Raw genomic sequence first — 26,595 nt, 5'->3', positions numbered from 1 at the left:
AGAGAAGGGGCCTGAGAACAGCCTCTCTGGGAGAACCAGAAATTACTAGTTACAAGGCCTCAGAGCCTCAGGAGGTGCTGTTATAGGGTCCCCAGAGAAAGGAGTTACTGCACCCCATCCTTGGACTTCTGCCATCAGTCTGGTCAAGCCATCAGGGCAAGTCAGCTTGGCTGGGCTTCTCTACTGGGCCCTGTGATCTCTGACCATCCCCAGGAGGGTTCAAACTGTGCACAGAATTTTGCATGCCATCTTACGAAAATTACACAGATGGCCAAAAAATGGGAGAGGGTCCTGTACCATACTCAGCATCTTTCTCAGAGGTCCGGAGTTTGCAGCCAGGTCTGTTAGCCATCTCCCCACCCCAAGTCTGTGAAAAAATAAAACAAAACAAAATCTAATGCTTTTCCTGAAATAATGCATACTGCAGAGGCCACCACTGTTTGGTCCCTGGAGGTCATTACATGCATGTGATACACAGGCCTGAGTAGTATGCCACATCCTTTTCTTGGGACAAACTTTTTGCTATATTACGGAGTAATGGCAATTACTAGGTTGGCCCTTGAAGTTCCTTGTCCTGGGTCCGTTAGAGTCCCCAAACAGTAATGGTTATCTTCGGTGCTCACTTTCCGTTGCTCTGGCATGTACTTCACTCAGAAGCTAGGATACCCCTAGGTTCCATCCCTCTTCACCCATTAAAACTTGCTCTCATATTTGTTTATATACCTGGTTGGTGGATAACTCAACTGCTGACATTAGCTGAAAGTAGCCCCCACTGAAAATCATTTTCAATGATTAACAGCCTGCAGTCCAGTTTCTTGCCTCAACAGTCTACAGAACAGCTAGCTCTCTTGAAGGACCCCAGTCACTGTTGCTGGGAAACAACATGAACAGAAAACACCATCCAGACTCAGGACAGACCTGTGCTGATCGTGGCTGAAGGCCAGTACTTGACATTAATAAAGCAGGGAGCAGGTGCGACGTGAGCTTTAAAACTGATATAAGGAACGAACAGGACAAATTAACCCTGGAATCCTGAAATCAGGGTAGGAAACATTTTCAAGTTGATTTCATAAACATGATTGTGTTCAAACTATCTCATCTAGAATATATTTTAGACTTAAGGTTTTGGGGGTGTTTGAAGGTAAGCAGCTTTGCTTGGCTGATATGAATATAAAGCTCGGTTTCCAGATTATGCCCTATAGACAGCTTTGTAAAGTGGTAATTGATGGTGTAAACAAAAAGTCATTGGTCAAAGAGGCTTGGGAAACATTGGGTTAACTAAAGTTAAAAAAAAAAAAGATTACTAGAGGACTTCTCTAAGCTCTTACTGCTAATGATTGTGAATCTTTAATACAGGAACAGACGTCCACCATTTCCCAAATTTATTTAACCAGAGGACCCCACTTAATGAAATTCTCTATTTATATCTTTCTCTTTGGGGACACTTTATTGTGTTTTAGGTGAAATTTTACACAACAAATTAGTTTCTCATGCAACAATTCATACACAGATTGTTCAGTGACATTGGCTGCTATCTCTGCAATGTGTCAGCACTCTCCTCATTTCCACCCAGCCTTCCCCATTTCCATCCCTCCAGTTTCGCTGTTCCTCCTTGCCTTCTCATCTTTGCTTTTGGGCAAATGTTACCCATTTGGTCTCATATAGCTGACTGTTCTAAGGTGCATATTCCTCACAGGTGTTACTGTTTATTTTATAGACCAGTCTATTATTTGGCTGAAAGGTGACCTCTGGGAGTGGCTTCAGTTCCAGGTTAAAAGCATGTCTTAGGATGATAGCCTCAGGAGTGCCTGCAGACTCTATCAGTCCAGTAAGTCTGGTCTTTTTTATGAATTTGAGTTTTGTTCTATGTTTTTATCCCATTCTAACCAGGACCTTCTACTGTGTCTCTGGTCAGAGCAGTCGGTAGTGGTAGCTAGACACGATCTAGTTCTTCTGGTCTCAGGCTAGAGGAGGCTGGGGTTCATGTGGGCCATTAGTCCTGTGGATTAATTGCCTCCTTGAGTCTTTGGTTTCCTTCACTCTCCTTTGCTGCAGATGGGAAGAGACCAATAGTTTTATCTTAGATGGTTGCTTGCAAGCTTTTAAGACCCCAGATGCTACTTACCAAACTAGGATGTAGAACACTATCTTTATGAACTATGTTATGCCAATTGACCTAGATGTCCCCCGAGACTATGGTCCTTAGCCTTCAAGCCCAGTAATTCAGTCCCATGAGGTGTCTGGATATGTCTAAGAAGTTTCCATAACTGTGCCCCCTATGTGCTCTATTATATATATGAATATATATGTAGCACATATAAATATGTATATACAAATGCCCACAACTATTACCTATGTATGCACACACCTGTATTCCCATATGGTCTCCCACACTTATATAGCATACATATCTACCTATTCCCTATTAATATCTTGAGGAATACAGTTTGGGAAATATTCTCTAGTGTAGACTGGTTAGCCAGCCCCCAAAGAACTTTTTGGTGCAAGTTCAGATCATAGTCAAGTATGGTCAAAGCTTATATATGAGAACTTTCACCACTGTGTTCTTTTTATAATTACACATGGGGAAACAACCAACACACTGACTGTAGGAGAATGGTTAAATTAGTTATGGCTCATTTGAATGATGGAATTTTATTTAGCCATTACAAATCATGTTTTAGACTCTAAAATTTAGAGGAATAGTTAATGTTCTAGGTGAATATCAAAATATATTGAGAAAAAACAGGTTACAAAAGCAGGTAGGCTCTAGAGTCAGACTGCCTGGGGTCAAATCTTAATCCACCGCTTGTTAGCTGTGTGAGAGAAAGCAGAGTGTATGGCACACGGTAAAAATCAGCATAAAATGAACTGTGGTAATGGCTCCATTGAAATGTTCAAGTCTAATCTCTGAAACTTGTGAAAGTTACTTTACATGTCAAAAGGGACTTACGGATATGATTAAATTAAAATGGGGAGATTATTCTGGATTTTCTGGATATTGGGCCCTCAATGGGCCCCCAATATAATTACACGGGTCCTTAGAAGAGGAAGGCAGATACGTCAGAGAGAGAGAGAGATTGGAAGATGCTACCTTGCTGGCTTTGAAGACGGAAGAAGGGATCACAAACCAAGGAGTTGGGGTGGTCTCTAGAACCTGGAAAAGGGAAGGAAATACTCTTTCTAGAGCCTCCAGAAGAAGCCCAACCGTGCTCATACCTTGATTTTAGCCCAGTAAGACAGATTTTGGACTTCTAATTTTCAGAACTGTAAGATAATCAATTTGTATTGTTTAGGCCACTATGTTTGTGATAATTTGTTACAGCAGTGATGGAAACTAGTACAAGTTTCAAGTCAATATGATCTTCTGTGCACAAAGAAGAAAATAGTAGTTATACTTGGGGAATTGGATTACGGGTAGCTTTTATTTGTATCTTAGTTTCCAATTTTTGATTAGCACGGATTAATTTCAAAATATAAACAAACAAAAAGATTTTCTTTTATATACTATTAGCCCATGCTGAGAAAAGTAGATAAACCTACTTGCTTTAACCTTCATGGACTAAGCATATACACAAGCCGTTCTATCTTACCAGGCAGCACACTTCCAGGGGAGCTGACAGCTGAAACACCCCCAGGGTCTCAGAAAACCACTGCTCATCTCTGCAACACTGGTGCTCAGGAGAAGAAGGGTGTAGCAGTGTGAGGTAGACTGAGGAGCAAAGAGGGCAGCAGAATTTCTCTCCAAACTAGTAAATGTTGTTTCCCATCATGAACGGAAAAGAAAACTGGGAAACATGAGTTGGTGTTTCTACTTTATTATAGTTATTCTACTTTCTCCTCCAGAGAAAGTATTCTTTTGGCTGTGCTTCCAGAATTTCCAAGTAAGACGATTTCCCTTTAGGTATCTGTGACAGGCTGTGCTGACAGAGGGCATGGAGAAGAATCCTCCCACCAAAGGGCACCCGAGTGAGGGCGGCACGTACTCAGAACACAGCTGTTGCTTTCCCCGAGAGCCCAAAGCCTCCTTCCGTAGAAACAGGCCTTGCTTCTAACAAGCCAAGAATGCCCATCTCAAAAGTTCAGAAAATTATTTTGGTCAAACATTATGATTTTGGCAATTATTATACTCCATATAAATGGTGCCTGAGATCTGAACTCAAAGGTTCTTTGTTTTCACATTTCTCAAAGGAAAAGAAAAAGCCATCACCCACTCTTATTTAAAAACCAAACCAAGCCGAACAAAAACACCCACGAGATGACATGCCTTGGCCCAGGCCTCCTTCAATGACCTCCTTTCTTCACATAGCAATGGGGTGAGGCTGCAAACATCTAAAGCGACTCACAAGTCACCAGAAAGAAATGAGCTCAGACTTCCATTTTCAATTTCATTTCCCCTCAGTAAAACAGAACATCCTGCTTGTCAGAAGCACAGGGCATGAGCCTGTATGGTTCCAGCAGTGATCCACACACCAAGAGCTGTCCCTTGTTCTTTCATCTCCTCCTTTGAAGGCCCCAGGGGTGAGAGAATGTGATGATATAAAGCTTCAGATTATAAACCTAGCTCAGAAATGAGAAATATCCCTGCCTGGAGAAACGAGTCCGACAAACTCCCACATATTAATGCTTAAAGGTAAGCTCAGGGTGTTGGATGAGTTGCTGATATTGGGTCTATTCTTATGACTGCAAGTGGAAGACGATGAAAACTCTAGAGGGGAAGAGTTTTGCTTCTCCAGAGGGAGCAGAGATTAAGGCCACAAAAGAAAAAAAGGTAGCCAAAAGCGCAAGAATGAAAACCACGGTGAATAACAATTCCTTCACCAAGGTCTTTTTGTTAAACACATTTCTACCAAGCATGGTAGGTTTAGTGTGAAAAGTATCCCCCAAAGAAAACATTTTTATGCTCATATTTCAAACTGTATTATTATCCAATAAATTTAATGATAGACTTTATCCCTGTGTGGTTTTTGAAATCACAGCTAAGGATTGATAACTCATTCCTGAATGCAGGATTTGTAAAAGAAACTTTAATTCTAAGGAAAGGACTATGAAAAAATAGGAAACAATTTTATAATGTATGTTCTGTCATTGGAAATCCTGGTGGCGTAGAGGTTAAGTGCTACAGCTGCTAACCAAAAGGTCAGCAGTTCAAATCCACCAGGCACTCCTTGGCGACTCTATGGGGGCAGTTCTACTCTGACCTATAGGGTCGCCATGAGTCGGAATCAACTCAACGGCAACAGGTTTGTTTTTTTTTTTGGTTCTGTCATTTACTTCAGGGTCACAGCAGCTACAATAGAGCAACCCCTAAATAATTCTAAGATTTTCTAGACCTTTTCTAAAAACATAACTGTAACTGTAATAACATCAATACTAATAGCAATTAACTCTTCTTAGGAGTGTTTTATGGTCCAGGTACCGTCCTGACTTATTTTTGAGGTTGGAACTATTTTTTTTTATAGTTTTTTGTTGTTGAGAATATATACAGCTGAACATAGACCAATTCAACAACTTCTACATGTATATAATTCAGTGACGTTGTTTACATTCTTCAAGTTGTACAACCATTCTCACTTTCCTCTTCTGAGTTGTTCCTCCCCCATTAACATAAACCCACTGGCCCCTAAGTTTCCTATCTAATCCTTCGAGTTGATGTCAATTTGATCTCATATGCATAGATCTTAAAAGACTACAATGCTCCAGGTAGACATTCTTTACTAGTTAAGCTAAACTATTACTTGGTTTTAAGAAGACTGCAGGGGATATTTTTGGTTTAAGGTTTCAATACTGTCTCAGGGCAATAGTTTCAGGGGTTCATCCAGGCTCCGTGGCTCCAGAAAGTCTGGATTACATGAGAATTTGAAATTCTGCTCTGTATTTTCCCCCTTTAGATCAGGGTTTTTCTATAGACTCTTTGATCAAAATGTTCAATAACGGTAGCCAGACAGAGGTTGGTACTATTTTATTCCCATTTTAATGGCAAGGAAACTGAGGTTTATAGAAGTAAAGTTAACTTTGATAACATAGCTAGGAAGCAGTGGTGTCAGGATTTGAACTTTAGATATGAATCCAGAGAAGTGACTAACATATTTAGGCACATAATTTTCCTTGACTAGTTCTTCTTCTTTTTTTTTTTTTTTTTTTTAATTCTTTTACACTAAGATATCAATTTGTATTTGAGAAATGGGGAATAAAAGAAAGAGAGACTGGGAATACCTGTGATTTGTCAAATGCAGACAGTTTTGGGAAATCTTTGAATTTACCTTTAAGTTTACGAAAAAATCATTATACAAAATACAAATGTATTCTTTGGTGCTCTAATAGGCCCCCACCCTCCTGTCTCCACCCCTAAAAAAAAAAAAAAAAATTCCCGTAGTAGCAGCTTATTCACAAAGATCAAATGGATCTGAAATGCCAGTCTCCTTAGGGAAATACACAGCAAGAAACCAAGAGACAGTCATATCCTGCCCTGAACTCCAGCAGTCACAGGGACATCCTGCTCCCAGGCCTGGTTTTGATTATATCACATTTCTCATGAAGTCTAGAGCAGAGATCCTGGCAAGAATTAGGCCCTTTGATTCACGTCCTCTTTGTCAGGCCAAAATTATGCATCTTTTTTGCATGTGGTTGAGCCCAATTCCTCGGGAGCCCCTCCCCCAACTCAGAGGATAAAGTAATTGTGCAGGAGTAAAAAGGGAGCCAGAGCCAGTAAGGATACTATGTGGTGCTTTCAGATAGGAACAAGCACCCCTGGGAGCAAACCCCAATCCATACCGGACATCAGAAGACTCGGCATGATAAGCAATGAGAGCAAAAGCTGGTTACACAGGGGAGTTAAACGGGTTGGAGATGATCTATTTTTTCCAAGTCATACTGCCCAAAAGCCATGACCATAAGCTTGTAACTGAGAAAAGACTGGCACCTATATCTTCTTAAATGTGAGGCTGATAGGTTTAACCACTCATGTCCAAACAGAACTTTGAATTCTTTAATTTTGGGAGTCCTGATTTCGTTACATGCTTTCAAACCTTGCTAAACACTGTTTGACTACAATCTAGCCTTTTCTTACCAATTCCTTTCCAAATGGCATGCATTTTTTGTTAGCTGCCATGGAGTTGGCCCCCAACTCATGGTGGTCCCATGCACAATGGAACAGAATACTCCTGGTCCTGCGCCACCTGTGTGGTTGGTTGTAGATCAGACTGTGATCCACAGGGTTTTCACTGGCTGATTTTTGGAATTAGCTTGCCAAGCTTTTCTTCCTAGTCTGTCTTAGTCTAGAAGCTATGCTGAAACCTGTTGAGCAGCATAGCAACATGCAAGCCTCCACTGATAGACAGGTGGTAGCTGCACATGAGGTACACTGGCTGGCAATCAAACCCAGGACTCCTACGTGGAAGGCAAGAATTCTACCACTGAACTGCCACTAACCACTAAAACAGAATGCATTTTTTTTTTATATAACTTTTACTAAGCTTCAAGTGAACGTTTACAAATCCAATCAGTCTGTCACATATTAGTTTACATACATCTCACTCCCTACTCCCACTTGCTCTCCCCCTCTTGAGTCAGCCCTTTCAGTCTCTCCTTTCTTGACAATTTTGCCGGCTTCCCTCTCTCTATCCTCCCATTCCCCCTCCAGAAAAGAGTTGCCAACACAATCTCAAGTGTCCACCTGATATAATTAGCTCACTCTTCATCAGCGTCTCTCTCCCACCCGCTGACCAGTCCCTTTCATGTCTGATGAGTTGTCTTTGGGGATGGTTCCTGTCCTGTGCCAACAGAAGGTCTGGGGACCATGGCCGCCGGGAGTTCTCTAGTCTCAGTCAGACCATTAAGTTTGGTCTTTTTATGAGAATTTGGGGTCTGTATCCCACTGATCTCCTGCTCCCTCAGGGGTCCTCTGCTGTGCTCCCTGTCAGGGCAGTCATCGATTGTGGCCGGGCACCAACTAGTTCTTCTGGTCTCAGGATGATGTAGGTCTCTGGTTCATGTGGCCCTTTCTGTCTCTTGGGCTCTTAGTTGTCGTGTGGCCTTGGTGTTCTTCATTTTCCTTTGCTCCAGGTGCGTTGAGACCAATTGATGCATCTTAGATGGCCGCTTGTTAGCATTTAAGACCCCAGACGCCACATTTCAAAGTGGGATGCAGAATGATTTCATAATAGAATTATTTTGCCAATTGACTTAGAAGTCCCCGCAAACCATGTTCCCCAGACCCCCGCCCTTGCTCCGCTGACCTTTGAAGCATTCATTTTATCCCGGAAACTTCTTTGCTTTTGGTCCAGTCCAATTGAGCTGACCTTCCATGTATTGAGTGTTGTCTTTCCCTTCACCTAAAGCAGTTCTTATCTACTGATTAATCAATAAAAAACCCTCTCCCACCCTCCCTCCCTCCCCGCCTCGTAACCACACAAGTATGTGTTCTTCTCAGGTTTACTATTTCTCAAGATTTTATAATAGTGGTCTTATACAATATTTGTCCTTTTGCCTCTGACTAATTTCACTCAGCATAATGCCTTCCAGGTTCCTCCATGTTCTGAAATGTTTCAGAGATTCGTCACTGTTCTTTATCAATGCGTAGTATTCCATTGTGTGAATATACCACAATTTATTTACCCATTCATCTGTTGATGGACACCTTGGTTGCTTCCAGCTTTTTGCTATTGTAAACAGAGCTGCAATAAACATGGGTGTGCATATATCTGTTTGTATGAAGGCTCTTGTATCTCTAGGGTATATTCCCAGGAGTGGGATTTCTGGGTTGTATGGTAGTTCTATTTCTAACTGTTTAAGATAACGCCAGATGGATTTCCAAAGTTGTTGTACCATTTTACAATCCCACCAGCAGTGTATGAGAGTTCCAATCTCTCCGCAGCCTCTCCAACATTTATTATTTTGTGTTTTTTGGATTAATGCCAGCCTTGCTGGTGTGAGATGAAATCTCATCATAGTTTTAATTTGCATTTCTCTAATGGCTAATGACCGAGAGCATTTTCTCATGTATCTGTTGGCTGCCTGAATATCTTCTTTAGTGAAATGTGTGTTCATATCCTTTGCCCACTTCTTGATTGGGTTGTTTGTCTTTTTGTGGTTGAGATTTGACAGAATCATGTAGATTTTAGAGATCAGGCGCTGGTCGGAGATGTCATAGCTGAAAATTCTTTCCCAATCTGTAGGTGGTCTTTTTACTCTTTTGGAGAAGTCTTTAGATGAGCATAGGTGTTTGATTTTTAGGAGCTCCCAGTTATCGGGTTTCTCTTCATCATTTTTGGTAATGTTTTGTATTCTGTTTATACCTTGTATTAGGGCTCCTAAGGTTGTCCCAATTTTTTCTTCCATGATCTTTATCGTTTTAGTCTTTATGTTTAGGTCTTTGATCCACTTGGAGTTAGTTTTTGCGCATGGTGTGAGGTATGGGTCCTGTTTCATTTTTTTGCAAATGGATATCCAGTTATGCCAGCACCATTTGTTAAAAAGGCTATCTTTTCCCCAATTAATTGACAGTGGTCCTTTGTCAAATATCAGCTGCTCATACGTGGATGGATCTATGTCTGGGTTCTCAATTCTGTTCCATTGGTCTATGTGCCTGTTGTTGTACCAGTATCAGGCTGTTTTGACTACTGTGGCTGTATAATAGGTTCTGAAGTCAGGTAAAGTGAGGCCTCCCACTTTCTTCTTTTTCAGTAGTGCTTTGCTTATCTGGGGCTTCTTTCCCTTCCATATGAAATTGGTGATTTGTTTCTCTATCCCCTTAAAATATGACATTGGAATTTGGATCGGAAGTGCGTTAAATGTATAGATGGCTTTTGGTAGAATAGACATTTTTACTATGTTAAGTCTTCCTATCCATGAGCAGGGTATGTTTTTCCACTTAAGTATGTCCTTTTGAATTTCTTGTAGTAGAGCTTTGTAGTTTTCTTTGTATAGGTCTTTTACATCCTTGGTAAGATTTATTCCTAAGTATCTTATCTTCTTGGGGGCTACTGTGAATGGTATTGATTTGGTTATTTCCTCTTCGGTGTTCTTTTTGTTGATGTAGAGGAATCCAGGTGATTTTTGTATGTTTATTTTATAACCTGAGACTCTACCAAACTCTTCTATTAGTTTCAGTAGTTTTCTGGAGGATTCCTAGGGTTTTCTGTGTATATAATCCTGTCATCTGCAAATAGTGATAACTTTACTTCCTCCTTGCCAATCCGGATACCTTTTATTTCTTTGTCTAGCCTAATTGCCCTGGCTAGGACTTCCAGCACGATGTTGAATAAGAGCGGTGATAAAGGGCATCCTTGTCTGGTTCCCGTTCTCAAGGGAAATGCTTTCAGGTTCTCTCCATTTAGAGTGATATTGGCTGTTGGATTTGCATAGATGCCCTTTATTATGTTGAGGAATTTTCCTTCAATTCCTATTTTGGTAAGAGTTTTTATCATAAATGGGTGTTGGACTTTGTCAAATGCCTTTTCTGCATCAATTGATAAGATCATGTGGTTTTTGTCTTTTGTTTTATTTATGTGATGGATTACATTAATGGTTTTTCTGATATTAAACCAGCCTTGCATACCTGGTATAAATCCCACTTGATCAGGGTGAATTATTTTTTTGATGTGTTGTTGGATTCTATTGGCTAGAATTTTGTTGAGGATTTTTGCATCTATGTTCATGAGGGATATAGGTCTATAATTTTCTTTTTTTGTAATGTCTTTACCTGGTTTTGGTATCAGGGAGATGGTGGCTTCATAGAATGAGTTGGGTAGTATTCCGTCATTTTCTATGCTTTGGAATACCTTCAGAAGTAGTGGTGTTAACTCTTCTCTGAAAGTTTGGTAGAACTCTGCAGTGAAGCTGTCCGGGCCAGGGCTTTTTTTTTGGGAGTTTTTTGATTACCATTTCAATCTCTTTTTTTGTTATGGGTCTATTTGATTGTTCTACTTCTGAATGTGTTAGTTTAGGTAGGTAGTGTTTTTCCAGGAATTCATCCATTTCTCCTAGGTTTTCAAATTTGTTAGAGTACAATTTTTCATAATAATCTGAAATGATTCCTTTAATTTCATTTGGTTCTGTTGTGATGTGGTCCTTCTCGTTTCTTATTCGGGTTATTTGTTTCCTTTCCTGTATTTCTTTAGTCAGTCTAGCCAATGGTTTATCAATTTTGTTAATTTTTTCAAAGAACCAGCTTTTGGCTTTGTTAATTCTTTCAATTGTTTTTCTGTTCTCTAATTCATTTAGTTCAGCTCTAATTTTTATTATTTGTTTTCTTCTGGAGCCTGATGTATTCTTTTGTTGCTCAGTTTCTATTTGTTCAAGTTGTAGGGACAGTTCTCTGATTTTGGCTCTTTCTTCTTTTTGTATGTGTGCATTTATCGATATAAATTGGCCTCTGAGCACTGCTTTTTGCTGTGTCCCAGAGGTTTTGATAGGAAGTATTTTCATTCTCGTTGCTTTCTATGAATTTCCTTATTCCCTCCTTGATGTCTTCTATAACCCAGTCTTTTTTCAGGAGGGTATTGTCCATTTTCCAAGTATTTGATTTCTTTTCCCTAGTTTTTCTGTTATTGATCTCTAGTTTTATTGCCTTGTGGTCTGAGAAGATGCTTTGTAATATTTTGATGTTTTGGACTCTGCAAAGGTTTGTTTTATGACCTAATATGTGGTCTATTCTAGAGAATGTTCCATGTGCACTAGAAAAAAAAGTATATTTTGCAGCAGTTGGGTGGAGAGTTCTGTATAAGTCAATGAGGTCAAGTTGGTTGATTGTTGTAATTAGATCTTCCGTGTCTCTATTGAGCTTCTTACTGGATGTCCTGTCCTTCTCCGAAAGTGGTGTGTTGAAGTCTCCTACTATAATTGTGGAGGTATCTATCTCGCTTTTCAATTCTGTTAAAATTTGATTTATGTATCTTGCAGCCCTGTCATTGGGTGCATAAATATTTAATATGGTTATGTCTTCCTGATCAATTGTCCCTTTTATCATTATATAGTGTCCTTCTTTATCCTTTGTGGTGGATTTAAGTCTAAAGTCTATTTTGTCAGAAATTAATATTGCTACTCCTCTTCTTTTTTGCTTATTGTTTGCTTGATATACTTTTTTCCATCCTTTGAGTTTTAGTTTGTTTGTGTCTCTAAGTCTAAGGTGTGTCTCTTGTAGGCAGCATATAGATGGATCGTGTTTCTTTATCCAGTCTGTGACTCTCTGTCTCTTTATTGGTGCATTTAGTCCATTTACATTCAGGGTAATTATAGATAAATAAGTTTTTAGTGCTGTCATTTTGATGCCTTTTTATGTGTGTTGTTGACAATTTCATTTTTCCACATACTTTTTTGTGCTGAGGCGTTTTTTCTTAGTAAATTGTGAGATCCTCATTTTCATAGTGTTTGACTTTATGTTAGTTGAGTCGTTACGTTTTTCTTGGCTTTTATCTTGAGTTATAGAGTTGTTATACCTTTTTGTGGTTACCTTATTATTTACCCCTATTTTTCTAAGTAAAAACCTAACTTGTATTGTTCTATATTGCCTTGTATCGTTCTCCATATGGCAGTTCAATGCCTCCTGTATTTAGTCCCTCTTTTTGATTATTGTGATCTTTTACCTATTGACTTCCATGATTCCCTGTTATGTGTATTTTTTTTTTAATTAATCTTAATTTGTTTGTTTTTGTGATTTCCCTATTTGAGTTGATATCAGGACGTTCTGTTTTGTGACCTTGTGTTGTGCTGATATCTGATATTATTGGTTCTCTGGCCAAACAATATCCTTTAGTATTTCTTGTAGCTTTGGTTTGGTTTTTGTAAATTCTCTAAACTTGTGTTTGTCTATAAATATCTTAATTTCGCCTTTATATTTCAGAGAGAGTTTTGCTGGATATGTCGTCCCATTCCCTTCTTGCCTGCATGGTTTCTGCTGAGTAGTCTGAACTTATTCTTATTGATTCTCCCTTGAAGGAAACCTTTCTTTTCTCCCTGGCTGCTTTTAAAATTTTCTGTTTATCTTTGGTTTTGGTGAGTTTGATGACAATATGTCTTGGTGTTTTTCTTTTTGGATCAATCTTAAATGGGGTTCGATAAGCATCTTGGACAGATATCCTTTCGTTTTTCATGATGTCAGGGAAGTTTTCTGTCAGGAGTTCTTCAACTATTTTCTCTGTGTTTTCTGTCTCCCCTCCCTGTTCTGGGACTCCAATCACCCGCAGGTTATCCTTCTTGATATAGTCCCACATAATTCTTAGGGTTTCTTCATTTTTTTTAATTCTTTTATCTGATTTTTTTTCAGCTATGTTGGTGTTGATTCCCTGGTCCTCCAGATGTCCCAGTCTGCATTCTAATTGCTCAAGTCTGCTCCTCTGACTTCCTATTGCGTTGTCTAATTCTGTAATTTTATTGTTAATCTTTTGGATTTCTACATGTTGTCTCTCTATGGATTCTTGCAACTTATTAATTTTTCCACTATGTTCTTGAATAATTTTTTTGAGTTCTTCAACAGTTTTATCTGTGTGTTCCTTGGCTTTTTCTGCAGTTATCCTAATTTCATTTGTGATATCTTTAAGCATTCTGTAAATTAGTTTTTTATATTCTGTATCTGATAATTCCAGGATTGTATCTTCATTTGGGAAAGATTTTGATTCTTTTGTTTGGAGGGTTGGAGAAGCTGTCATGGTCTGCTTCTTTAAGTGGTTTGATATGGATTGTTGTCTCCGAGCCATCACTGGGAAACTAGTTTTTCCAGAAAATCCGCTGCGTCCAGTCCAAATCCCGGCGGGACGGTTCTCCGGCTGGGACGCTGCTCTTCCTGCTCCAAGACCAGTCACTGCCTCCCGGGGACTTCTCCTACTGGCTGCGTCCCACGCCGCCCGCGGAACCGGCTGGTCCCCCTCCCAGGGTTAGTTCAGGGGGGTGGAGCAGCTCTCTCTGCTTGTGCCGTACCTGACTGGTACGCTGGCTCCAGGCTCTGGAAACAATCGCTGCTTCCCCGTATTAGTTCGTTCTCCGTCTCTAAATCTGTGTTTGTTGTTCAGGGTTCGTAGATTGTTATGTATGTGATCGATTCACTTGTTTTTCCGTGTCTTTGTTGTAAGAGGGATCCGAGGTAGCGTCTGCCTAGTCTGCCATCTTGGCTCCGCCTCCTAGAATGCATTTTTAAAATGAACCTATTTGTTGGGTTTGGATAAATAAAATATATGAGGTTCTGGTACAAGGCAGACTGGTCTTAAAAAGCTAAAGAGAGCAGTCATGGTGCTCAATGACCATGGGCAAGTAATTTAGTCAACTTTGACCCCACTACATCAAACATGCTCAGTTAATGGCGTGGACAATTCTCCCTGCCTGTCCTCAAATAAGAAATTGATTTCTTACGTGAGTACCCAGTTCTTTCAGAGATTTCAGGGAAATGATCCTGTTCCTGGAGGGAACATCTAAGGTTCTCCCTGGGAAATAAACTTTCAGAAAGAACCCACAAGAGCAGCCAGTCTAGATGGCTGACATAGACTATGTTATCCCCTCCCTCATCTGCTCAGCTTTTTGGACTTTGATCTCACATACTGAGCCACAAATTTCACCTGTTGTAACTTGGAGCACTAGACTTGAGTTCCAAAGGCACAAAGAAACCATCCCAGGTCACTAGGTTGGCACCATTTCATGGCCACCGACAGTCAAACTCATGCACCCAGGCCAATGCTAGCAGAGGGATTCCAGAGCTACAGTGGCTCCAGAAAGGAGGGGCAGAAAGGACTCAAGAGAATGTAGGGGCCAGGCCTGAGCCTGGGAGAGTGGCGAGAATTAGCTCTATCACTGCAGGTTGGAGAGGGAGGCTACTACTACTACCTATCTCACAGACCTCAAGGGCAGGGGTCAGCTTCAGCAGAGGGGGCAGCAGAGGACACTGAAAAGAATATGGATTTTGGGGTCAAATGAGCCTGGGTTTGAAAGCTGGCTCTGCCACTTCCTATCTCAGTGACCTTGAGTAAGTTACTTCACCTCTCTGGGCCCTCGTATTGAGTTCTTTGAAAGTGGGATAATACTACAAGCCTCCAACCCTTATGCAAAATTCTAAAATCCGAAAATGCCCTGAAAACCAAGTTTTTTCCTATAACTTATTTGGCCGCAAATACTGAACTGACATAAGGCTCTTGAGTCTTTATTTATGCAACTAACTCTAAGTCTTACAACAAAAATTTGTTTGATTTCAAGATGCTCCCCCAGACCCCACTGGGTGTGTTAAATCATAGTATATGCACTTTTTTTAAAACCAGAAAAATTCTGAATCCTCAAGGGTTAGGATAATTTTTATTATATGTTAGGGGGCTGTTGGGAGGATGAAATGAGAAAAGATGTGTGAAATAACTGATATCGTACACAGTTAAGGCCTTGGGGTAAATCGTAGCTACCATAATTAGACTTGTGTCACCAGAGAATATTCAAGAAATATGGTAGTGAACAACAACCATCTGTAGGCTGCTCCACATTAAGCTTTGGCTACCTTCACAAAGATGACTGGGCCCCTTACAAGCTGCCCAATCAGTGCCTGCCTTGTAGGAAAAGGAGGCACTGTCTACTCCTAAACAAGAGTTCTATCATGCCCTGGCCTGGGATGGAATCTTCTAGCAGTTCCCAACACAGGGACTTCTACTGTGGAGCAATGAGGGTCTCTTCAATGAGAGTGTTAACGCCTCACCCAGCTCTAATTTAGCATGGAACCCCCCCACTCAGCCCTGCTTCATGAATATTGTGCTGACACAAACAATTTTCTATCTAGGACTTTTCTTTGAGATGTTTAACGATCATGTAGGCAGGGAGAAAGAAAGACTCAGTAAACAAAGCTTGTAACAGTATAATGACTACCTCATGTGGAACCTTAATCCAAGCTGATAACAGATGTTGAAACTTCCCGTCAATTTTATTTTTATTAGACATGGAACTGTCACATCTTTCCACGTATTATAAAACACGAACAGACACTAGAAGTTATAGGACTCTATATCCACACCTTCCCTCTCAAGGTACCATCCCACTGGGCTAATTAACTTGATAGATCAATTCAACATCTAGTATGAAATCTGAAAGTATTTCAAAATAATAAAAAAGCTAAACTAATTATCACCTAGCTAACTGGGTTTCTCTAGCATGCCTTGAACTGGGAAGTAAAACTAGGATAACTAATAATAAGAGACATAGACACTAAAGTGAGAACTGTTTGTTGATATCCCTGATATGAAAAGACATTTGAAAAGGCCTTAAATTGTAACTTCAATAAAATGGGCTCTCCCCTCCCCCAAATACCCTTTCTCCTTAGGAACGTTTCATAGCAGTGTATGGGTTACCCTTTCAAATCAGGCTTGTGCACCCGCCAACGTGGTTCCTTTATTTTCTACTTCTAAGCACTATCAGCAGAAGGTGCACATGTGTGTACGCTTGGGAGTATGGCCTCTCACATAACAGAAAGGACGTCCCTCAAGATGGCAGCTTGCCGTCAGAAGTGCTCGTACACTGGAAGAGTATAATACACGCCTGTGGAACGGACTCATTAAAGCAGGAAGACATAGATGCGTCTTCATCCAACTCATAAATAAAGGCAGGAGAGCTTGGAGATCTGTGATAATTTTCCCACTGAAAACTCTCACTGGCTTCCCACTGACCACAGGTTAAAGTCTAAATTTTAAAATCCTTAACATGATTTATATAGCTCTTCTTTGGCTACAACCAATTTTTTTCTTTAAACCCCTTCCTTTAACCCACACTGCCTTATTTAAATGCCTCAGATGTGCCAAGTCCTCGCCTTCCTTTGGGACTCTGTAGGTGCTATTACTTCTGACTGGAGCAATCTCCCACTTCCCCCACCCCTTTAAGCCCAACTCCCACTCTTTCTTCAGTTCTCAGTTGATACCATTGTTCCCCAAGAAAGAAAGACTTTCCTTATGACGCAAATGAGGCAATTTTCCTTATTGCATGCTCTTACAGGTCTCCTAGCTTTTCTGCTATGGAATTGCCGCACTTGTTTGCTGTAGTTTCTCTTACTGAACTGTAAGTTCTCTGAGGGCAGGAACTGTGTCTGTCTTGTTCACCTCTGCATGAACAAATGTCCCATAAACCCTAACAAAAACAAAAAAACAAACCTGTTGCTGTGGAGTCAATTCTGACTAATAGCAACCTATTGGAAACCCTGGTGGCATAGTGGTTAAGTGCCACGGCTGCTAACCAAAAGGTCAGCAGTTCGAATCCACCAGGTGCTCCTTGGAAACTCTATGGGGCACTTCTACTTTACCCTATAGGGTCGCTATGAGTCGGAATTGACTTGATGACAGCGGGTTTGGTTTTCTGGTTATAGGACAAGAGTAGAACTACCCCATAGGATTTCTATGGAGTGGCTGGTTGATTGGAATTGATGACCTTTTGGTCAGTAGCTGAGCTCTTAACCACCGCTCCACCAGGGCTCCAAACCCTGACATAGAGTATTATTAATTATTTAAATGATCTTTTTCCTTTAAAGATTAAATAAGAATAAACGAGATAAAATTTCCTAATAATTGGTATTTAAATGACTATATCCTTTTCAACACAGAATCCCTCTCATCCTCCATATTTTAAAGGCAAGGAAACTAAAAGTAGAAACAAGTATCATTTTAACACCTGGGGAATGGATTTATGTCTAGATAACTTCTCAATGGGAGAAATTAGTACTTTTCTTCTTCATTATCACATTTTGGTTTTTAGTGGATTTTATTTGTCATAAGATTTTGGAATTCCAGCATGTCACCATCATGACTACTACTAGAAGAAAAGTTAAAAATTATTATTATAAATTGTCACTACCTACTATCAAATCATTGGTCTGAGGCACACAACCAACCAGATGAGTCATCACTCTGGCATGACAGGTAGTGTCGTGTAGTAGGGACTTAGCAACATCTCCATTCACAAAGTCAAAGTTGGAGCCAGCAGCTCTGACCCTGGCCATGAATCGTCCACTTTGGCTGCTCAGAGTAATATGTCAACCTCCTTTTTGATCACACACTTGGAGGCTGGCTGGTCAAGCAACATTCCAAACATTTCCAGGCATGGACAGATAAAAAATTGTGGTTTACATTCAGTTTCTTTCAATTCATGTTCTAATTCTGAGAAGCCCTACCACATACTTTAAATGTTCTAGAGTTAAACATGAAGGAATGAGCTGTACATGTCATTATCATTACTGTACACAGTGTGACAACCAGAACAGAGCAATGTGCAAACTTGCACAGATGAATTACCATCTTACTAAAGGGACAGAAACTAATCCTGTGGGGACGGAATATGGGGGACGAAATCAGCAATTAGTGTAGAAGGAAGTGCTGAGGAAGCTGAGATGCTGATGGGAAATATTAGGACTTTGACTTGTTCTAACGCAACCTCAAGCTTGGCGGGAAGCCTGAAAGACAACCAACTAACTTCTCTATCTCCATCTATCCCTGGTTAGAGAACCAGAGGAAAATGTGGAAGTATCTTTAGATTAGACAATCGTTCATGTGGTAGAAAATAGGGGGACAATATAGTGAGGGGTTCAATAAAGAGGTGGAGCAGATGAAACAGAAAATACCCCACTGAGCACGTGTACTTGAGGGAAGTTTCTGTCATGAAATAACGCAAAGGGAGGGCAGGTGGGTGGAGCTGGCTGTAACTGGTAAGAACAGGAGAGCCACAGATATCTGCCTTACACGTGAGCAGAGACCAAGATGCCTCCAGAACTTTCCTCCATCAGTGGGACTGCAGGTATTTATGCAGGTCCTTTATGGCCAACCACTTGTGAAGCAGGCTCTCCAATTTGGGCTGAAATCATGTCGTACAAATTTCTTTGGATACCTGCACGAGGTTCCCACTGGCATCTGTGTCAGACTAGCCCACAAGAAAGTACTTAAAGTGAACTTGACAACTAAGGGTCTTTGGAGAAAGCCAACCAGTCACTGTTACACATCGGCAAAGACATTCCCTTAGAGGTTTTCTTTGCCTTCAACACTCAGCTGGTCATTGTCTTGTGACCTGAAGAAATAAAAATTTTCATCAAGAAAGCCCCAGTGCTCTCCTCCTCTTCCCTTCCTGAATAATTGAGTCCAAAAGCCATTAGGTAGAGTTGAGCAAGATGAGTCTACATTCGAAGTGGAAAAGCCACAGTGGCCCAGAGTTGTGTGCTGGAGCCAGAGCGGGATGAAATAGGCATCATGGGGGAATAAAGGGGGGATGACCTGGTGTTCACTGTTGGAGCCCTAAATGGGGTGAGGAGGGAGTTGGTATGCTTATCTCAGCATGGATCAGTAACAACAGTTTACGGACTGGCTCACACCACGTTTCGAGCAGCACTTCTCTGTGGAAGATGTATGAATCCCCGATTGCCATCACTTCCAAATAGGAAATAAAAGCTCTACCAAGCCACACGATTGTCCGTAATGGCAGCAACAATAATTATCACTATAAGTAACACAACTATCTATACAAAGTATTCAAGAAAGGGACCTAGCAGGCAATCTGGGAGGACTGAAGACCTACCTTTTCTTATATGGTCATATGATAAGACTGGATGAATCACCACAGACTCGAAAGTAATCACTTAAAAAAAAAAAAACCTCGTTGCCGTCGAGTCGATTCCCACTCCCAGTGACCCTATAGTACAGAGTAGAACTGCCCTATGGAGTTTCCAAGGAGCTCCTGGCAGATTTGAACTGCCGACCTTTTGGTTAGCAGATGTAGCTTTTAACCACTACGCCACCAGGGTTTCCAAGTAATTGCTTAGTAGCGACTTAAAAGAAGACAAACCTAACCACATACGAGATGGACAAAAATATCTTCTATGGATCGATGTGCAATACTGAGCCACAATTGTCATCACTGAGAAGGGACCCAGCATTCGAACATTCAAAGGGGTTAGTAGGGCACATTCCAAAATCAGGTGGGTTTAATTTAACTATAGATCTTTAGGATGGGGGTGACCGACTGAAACCTGGCCCACACATGTGCTCACCCTGGCTGGTACTGTGCCTCCCTCAGCTGAGAGAGGGCCCCTTCAAATAAAAGAGAACAGTTCTCTGTAATGAACCAAAGCCAAAGCAGCATGACAAGAAAGGAGCTCTTTCATCCTCTGGGAAGTGGCAAAAACCATGATTTCCACAGCATTTGTCTCTGACAGGAGTCACTTGACTTACCTGGGGCAGTTTTGTAGCACATTGTTCTGGAGGGCAGGGATGCAGCCTTCTTTGCCCTGGGGCTCTGCGTGCTCTGCAAAACTTGTCTCTGCCTCTTCAGCTCCTCTTCCCTTTCCTGGGCTGCTCGGATCTCTTCTTCGATCATGGACAAAGTCCGCTGCTTCCTTGACCTCAGCTTGAAGGGCCCAACCATCACATCTGATTCTTGAGTGGCCAGGAGGGAGGCTGTGCTTCTCAGCTCAGCTGCCTCTGAGTATTTGCTGAAGTAGCTCCCTTCAGGCCTGGTCTCCTCCATGTTTACTGGGCCACTGGGTTGCACGGCAGGCAGTGCCTGGGAGGGCGCCCTTTCCCTGAGCGCTCTGTCTTCAGCAGGCAGAATCTTTGGTAATACATCTCTTTTCTCTTGAACAGGAGAAGATACCTGAGGTGGCTCAAACATGTTCTGAGGCTTCTCTGAGCTAGGAGGCCCAGTTTCAGCTTCCTCTAGAGTTGCTTCAGGTCCCTGCTGTTGTGCTCTATCCTTGTTGGTTTTATACACAGCTTTATCTACTTGCTCAGCAATGGCTTGCTGAATGGCATTCTGCACCAGGAGACCAGCCTGATATTCCAAGGGGTCATCAACTGACGGAGAGTCTCCCAGTGTGGACGAAGGGGAATAGAAACCATGATCACTAAATGACTTGGAGACACCTTCTCCCCGGCCCTCTGAGGGGTTGTCAGTTTGCGGAGTCTGGGGCAGAGAAAAATCAGCCAGTGAGTTTTCCTGGAGAGCATTGGTTGTCTCATTGGAGGCCCCACTGTCACTGATGTTGTCCATGCTGAAATCATTAGACAGGGTCTCCAGGACGGTGGTATCCTGGGACCTCACTGACAGTTCATCCAAACCAGAGTCAAGCTCCTCTGGGGTCAAAGAGACATTGACAGATTTTGAGAACTGATCCAAAATCCCATGGTCATCATCCTTGACCACAGTGAGGACTGCCCGGACACTTGTAAACTCTCTGTCCTCTGCCCACAGTTTAGATAAGGGCCCACGTTTAGAGGGCTCACTGTAAGACCCTTCCCTTCCCTGAGGAGCTGCACCACTCTGGCCTCCTCCCATGGACTGGCTCTCGAGGGAACAGGAGGCTTTCTGCCCCTTGGCTGTCGATGCAGCACTGTCTTCTGGAGGTCCTCTGACAGAGGCCGGTCTCGAGATTGTCACTGGTTTGTCTGAGTTGATTGACCCCAAAGGCCTGTAGAAGGGCTTGACAGAGAACAGCCTGGGTGTACTCTGGCCCTTGGCCACTGTTTGCCTGGAATTCTCCATCAGCTGAAACTGTTTACGAGCAGCAGAGAAATCTATCTGCTCTGTGACAATGTCTTCCTTTGCATTTTCAGTCATGCTTGAATGTTCACGAGAGGAGGCTGGGGCTGTGCAGAGCTGTAGTGGGGGCGGCGGCGGCGGCGGCGGCTGCTGCTGCTGTTGCAGCAGCAATTGTTCCTGCTGTGCCCTTCTCTCCTTGCGCTCCTTGTACCTTTTGTGCGACTCCAGGTGCTCCTCATCAAGCTGCTCCTCGATGGTTTTTTCCTGGGGGGGATTCCACCATTTGGCTGCAATGCCAGGATTCTTTTTCACAGCCTGGCTCCGGATGAGTTCCCTCCTTTCCTTTTCCAGCTCTAGCATCTCTTCTGAAGGCCTCACTTTCCTGACGCAGTATTGCTCTTTCTCTCTCTCGTCATCCTCAAAGAGCTTGGAGGGCTTCTTGTCTTCATGGAAGGCCCGCAGCTCAAACTTGGCCTCCTTCTTCAGCGTGGTGAGCGTGAACTCCCCATCTCGGGAAGAACACCGGGAGCTGGTGGAGGAGCTGGGGCTCACAGGTACCTGCAGGCCGTCTCCCAGTGTATCTCGGGACTGGTCAGGAGCGTGGCCATTTGTTCTTTCACTCTCTGCCATGGTGTAGGAGCTGCTTTTACGGAGCTCAATGTGAGGAGGCACCTGCCTGCCAGCTGTTCTCTCAGTGGCTTCTGGCTGGTTAGCTGTGTGGGCAGGTGGGCTCAGAGTGCCCACCAGGATGGCGGCGCCAGGCTCCGGGGAGGATGTGCCGTTATACGTTCCGTCCACAGCAGAATCGCAGCAGTTGGCCTCCAGCACTTCGTCTAGATATCGGATCTCTCTGGCCACATCATTATCTAGGGATTCGTGGTGATCAGTGAGGAGGCCATTGCGTGGGGGTGAATAGAAAAGGGAGGGGTGGTCCATGGAGTGTGGGGTCGAGGTGATTCCTGGAACACTTTTACATTCTGCAACTGAGACCTCAATTTCCATTGTTTGAGGATCTGGGGAAAGAGAGCTGGTAGCAGGCTCCAGGAGCTTGGCACGACGGTTGTCTCCTTCGTTTTTTAGCTGGATATCATCCTCAGAAAGCTGGGGAGACTTCTGGAACAAAGAAGAAACAAAGGCCAGGGTTAGACATCACATATTTTATGTAGGTAAACAATGAGAAATTAACTCATAACTAACTGGAAGGAAAATTAACAGCGACAAGTTCTTTTGCATAAAGATTTCCCTTCAGGTAATCCTTTAAACATGTCTTTTGTTGTGGTGACTGGTACTTAACCCTCTAAATTTTTCGGATTCTATTTTGTTCACTGAGTGTCCTAAGAACTTTCAATAAATGCTAGGACCATATTAAAATTTAAAAGCAAACTAGGACTTAAATAATCTGAAGACAATGCTGAAATATTTTTTTAAAGTGGAAATAGATGATCTAGCTATTGTACCAGAGTCTGTGTCAATGTTTCATAGCAAACTACTGAAGGCTGTGTCATAGGTCTATTTGTGTGCTTCCAACCGTGGAGGAAAAAAAAAGTCCTTTATGATTCTCTGCCAGATTTAAGGCAACAATTCTGGAGACAAGAAACTGTTTTGGAAAATCTTTCCAAAATAAAATGCTGGAAACAGTGGATCCCTTCAATGGCCGCTTTAAGGCTACAGAGCCCCACAGGCATGACTCTAATTGACCGTGTGCGTTATAAACGCTATAAGTAAAGCCACTGACTGCACAGTTCTGTTCTCTGGGACTGCATCCAAACAATACTCCTTAGTTAAGAAGTGAGTGTTGCTTTGAAAAGCTAGTGGTCGGCAGCACCTCCCCCACAGTGTCTAAGATGCTTTATATACGATAGCTCCAATTTCTGGTTAAACAAGAAAACGATATCTTCTTTATGGTAGCCATTTTTTAAAGGCACCATTTTTCCCGCATCAGTTATCTAGCCTATGCAATTTTGTTATTTGGCATTAGTCCATTGCCGTTTAGTCGATTCCAACTTAAAGAAACCCTATAGGACAGAGTACAACTGCCCCATACGTTTCCAAGAAGCGCCTGGTAGATTCGAACTGCTGACCTTTTGGTTAGCAGTCATAGCTATTAATCACTATGCCACCAGGGTTTCCATTTGACATTAGTAAGAGTAATTTTAAAATTTTAGGATGATATACGTATTTTTTTCATACCAAAGCCCTCTGGTTTGTCTCAGATAATTACAGCAGTAAATTGTGAATCCCCCTCAAGGATTTCACAAACACCTTGGTCCGCTTGGTTTCCCTTTCTCAAGTTTATAGTGTACCTGCATTACTGACATCGTACAATGCAAACTTGGTCTATGGCATAATTTTTATTCACTTACAGCTTAAACAATTCTGAAGGCTTAGAACCTAATATTAAAACAGTATTTTAGGATGATTCTCAGGGGGTTAATTTCAAAATCCTTCCAAGGAAAAGTGGATAATTATAGATTTATTTATAAGACATCTAGAAAAACATGGGGTTCATTCTAGATGCTCTGCACGGCTATCAGAATGTTGAAAAATTCCCACTTGGTTAACCATGAACTGAAAGAGGCCTGAGGGTTTCCTTCACTCTGTTTTCCACATACACCTTCAGACTTAAATCAATCAAGTAATAGATCTTCCTTTTCTAGAACAACTCATAGCAACCCTATAGGACAGAGTAGAACTGCCCCACAGGGTTTCCAAGGAGCACCTGGTGGATTCAAACTGCTGACCTTTTGGTTAGCAGCCATAGCTCTTATCCACTGTGCTGTTGGGGCTCCTAATTTCAAGCATATCTAGGTCAAAATTAGCAAACTCCATAGAAAGTTATTACTGGGATAAACAGACGAACTAAAAGGGTGTTGCAGAGGTGAGAATCAGAAGACCCATGGCACTCCCACCCACTGTTTCAGTTGGGCAGTGATTTACTGCTAATATTCTTTATGAAAGCAGAGCTCTTCTTCAATTCCTTTTGGCATTTTGGAAAAAAGTAGGAAATAATAGGAAGTCCCTGGGACTAAAATGTGGCTAAAAATCACTGTTCTGCTGAAACATAAGCACCTTAAAAAGTCATTGACAAGAGAGGAATGAGGACATATAAGCTTAACGGAAGCTAAAAGGCAAATAATTATATGGTTCATTTGTTCATTCATTCATTCATTCATTAAACACCCAGGAAGCTTACACTTCAGGGCCATAATGAAATTAGCAGCAACAATAAGCTGCAAGAGATAGTAAATACACTCTTAACACACATTGAATTTCCTACACTTCCTAGGAAGCCATAAGTCTATTTTAAAGTTTACCTAGACTGGGTCAAGAGACGTGAGAAACTTGCCTATATTTGCCTCTTGTTGTTAATCACAAAGATAGGAGGAACTGGGCCTAACTCCACAGTCTTCCCAGGAACACTTTTTTGCTCCTCTCACCAGCACTGTCCCTTTCTTCAGAATGTTCAAGTATTTAAGGACAGAGGAGCTGATGTCCTGCCAGCTTTTTCTTTTTAAACTCGAAAATCGTATCAACTCTTCCCAAGGCATACTTTTTGAACTAGAAACAACTGTTCCTACAAAACATTTGAAAACTCTGAGAATAGCATTTGACAGTATATTTTTGCAGTGAGTCCCCCCCCAAAAAAATTGCCTTTTAGTTTTGAGTCAGAAATAATAGCAAGCCTCATTAGTTATATCTTCTGAGATTCATCAAACTGAAATTTAAAAAATGCTAATTACTGGTTAAAAGTCAAAGTGTGGGTCTCAGTGTAATTTGAGATGCTTTCAGCATTGAAAAAATATCTAGACACTGGAGGGTGTAAACAGGAAAGAGACTCTCCTTCCCTTTAGTTACACGGGGCTTACTTTACATAATTTCAGAAACTTCCTAACACTCCATCTACTGCAGCAAGCAGCAGCTCTAAACCCTAATCAGAGAAGTACTTAAAGAGATAAACAGCTCGGCATTACCGAGTCACAATCATGCATCAGAGGCTCTGAATTTGTGTAGTTAGGCACAATCATAACAAAAGAGCAAATTCCTGAGATTTATGCTCAGTAGACGGCACTGGGTTTTTTATGCTCAGTAGAGGAAACACTGGTGGTGTAGTGGCTAAGTGCTACAGCTGATAAGCTGCTAACCAAGAGGTCAGCAGTTCAAATCCACCAGGCGCTCCTTGGAAACTCTACAGGGCAGTTCTACTCTGTTCTACAGGGTCCCTATGAGTCGGAATCGACTTGACGGAAGTGGGTTTGGTTTTTTTTTTGGTTTATGCTCAGTAGAAGGATCCCTGGTGGTGCGGTGGTTAAAGCACTTGGCTGCTACCCAAGAGGTTGGCGATTTGAACCCACCAGCTGCTCTGCGGGAGGAGGATGTGGCGGTCAGTAAAGATTTAAAACCTTGGAAACCCTATGGGGCAACTCGACTCTGTCCTATAGGGTTGCTAGGAATCAGAATCAACTTGATGGCAATGGGTTTTTTGGTTTTTCACTCAGTAGAAAGCATTTACCTTAATGCAACTTGGCCTGATAGGATCAAAGCCACCTCTAGTAACTACAACAGGTAAGTGGAAATCCCACATGTCCAGATTTAACAGGAGTCTGGGCTTCCTATCATTAAATGATATCTTGTTTTAAACCAAAAAAATGCTTATTACTCCCTTTGAACATGAGTGTTTGAAGATAAGGCCAGAATTTTCTCCATGCTTCCAATAAGGTAAATCTGATTCCAGATTCAGATAAAGTGCATTCATTAAATTGTCTAGAAAGTTCTTTCTGAAATAAACTATGCCCCAATGCAGAAATCAGGAAGCTATGAAAGAACCATCAATCTGAGTTCTCAAAGGTCAGAGGAAAACTAGGGCGGCTAAAGGTCCCTGAGGGATGTTCTGTCTACCCCAGCCCGCTGGCAGGTGGAACTCCACAGCAGGGCCCAGGGAGTGAATACTGCCCGCCTACCAGATTCCCAGAATAGCTAACAGCTGGTTCGGATGTCTGCAATTTACAGTACTTTAAAATACTTGGGCATATAGCTGTGTGTGTCTGAAATTAGTTTTAATTACATCCCAGGGCAGACAGTCATCCTAATCGGGAATATACACTCCAGGAGTGGTCGACGAGCATCTACTCAGAA

The 26,595-nt window shown here is 41.8% G+C and overlaps 1 protein-coding gene across 17 annotated transcripts in view; it reads right to left on the bottom strand.

Moving 5' to 3' along the window:
- Positions 1 to 26,595, bottom strand: part of PALM2AKAP2 (PALM2 and AKAP2 fusion) — a 578,232-nt gene that overhangs the window by 17,526 nt on the left and 534,111 nt on the right. For all 17 annotated transcript variants that reach the window (XM_049896006.1, XM_049896008.1, XM_049896011.1 and 14 more), the window contains one exon: positions 20,157 to 22,575. In XM_049896006.1, coding sequence (XP_049751963.1) covers positions 20,157 to 22,575 — 2,419 coding nt within the window. The remainder of the gene's footprint in view (positions 1 to 20,156; positions 22,576 to 26,595) is intronic.

The sequence above is a fragment of the Elephas maximus genome, chromosome 9 (assembly GCF_024166365.1).
Source record: "Elephas maximus indicus isolate mEleMax1 chromosome 9, mEleMax1 primary haplotype, whole genome shotgun sequence".
Taxonomy (NCBI): Eukaryota; Metazoa; Chordata; class Mammalia; order Proboscidea; family Elephantidae; genus Elephas; species Elephas maximus.
Note: the sequence above shows the minus strand (reverse complement) of the source record. Positions and strands in the feature narration are given on the sequence as shown.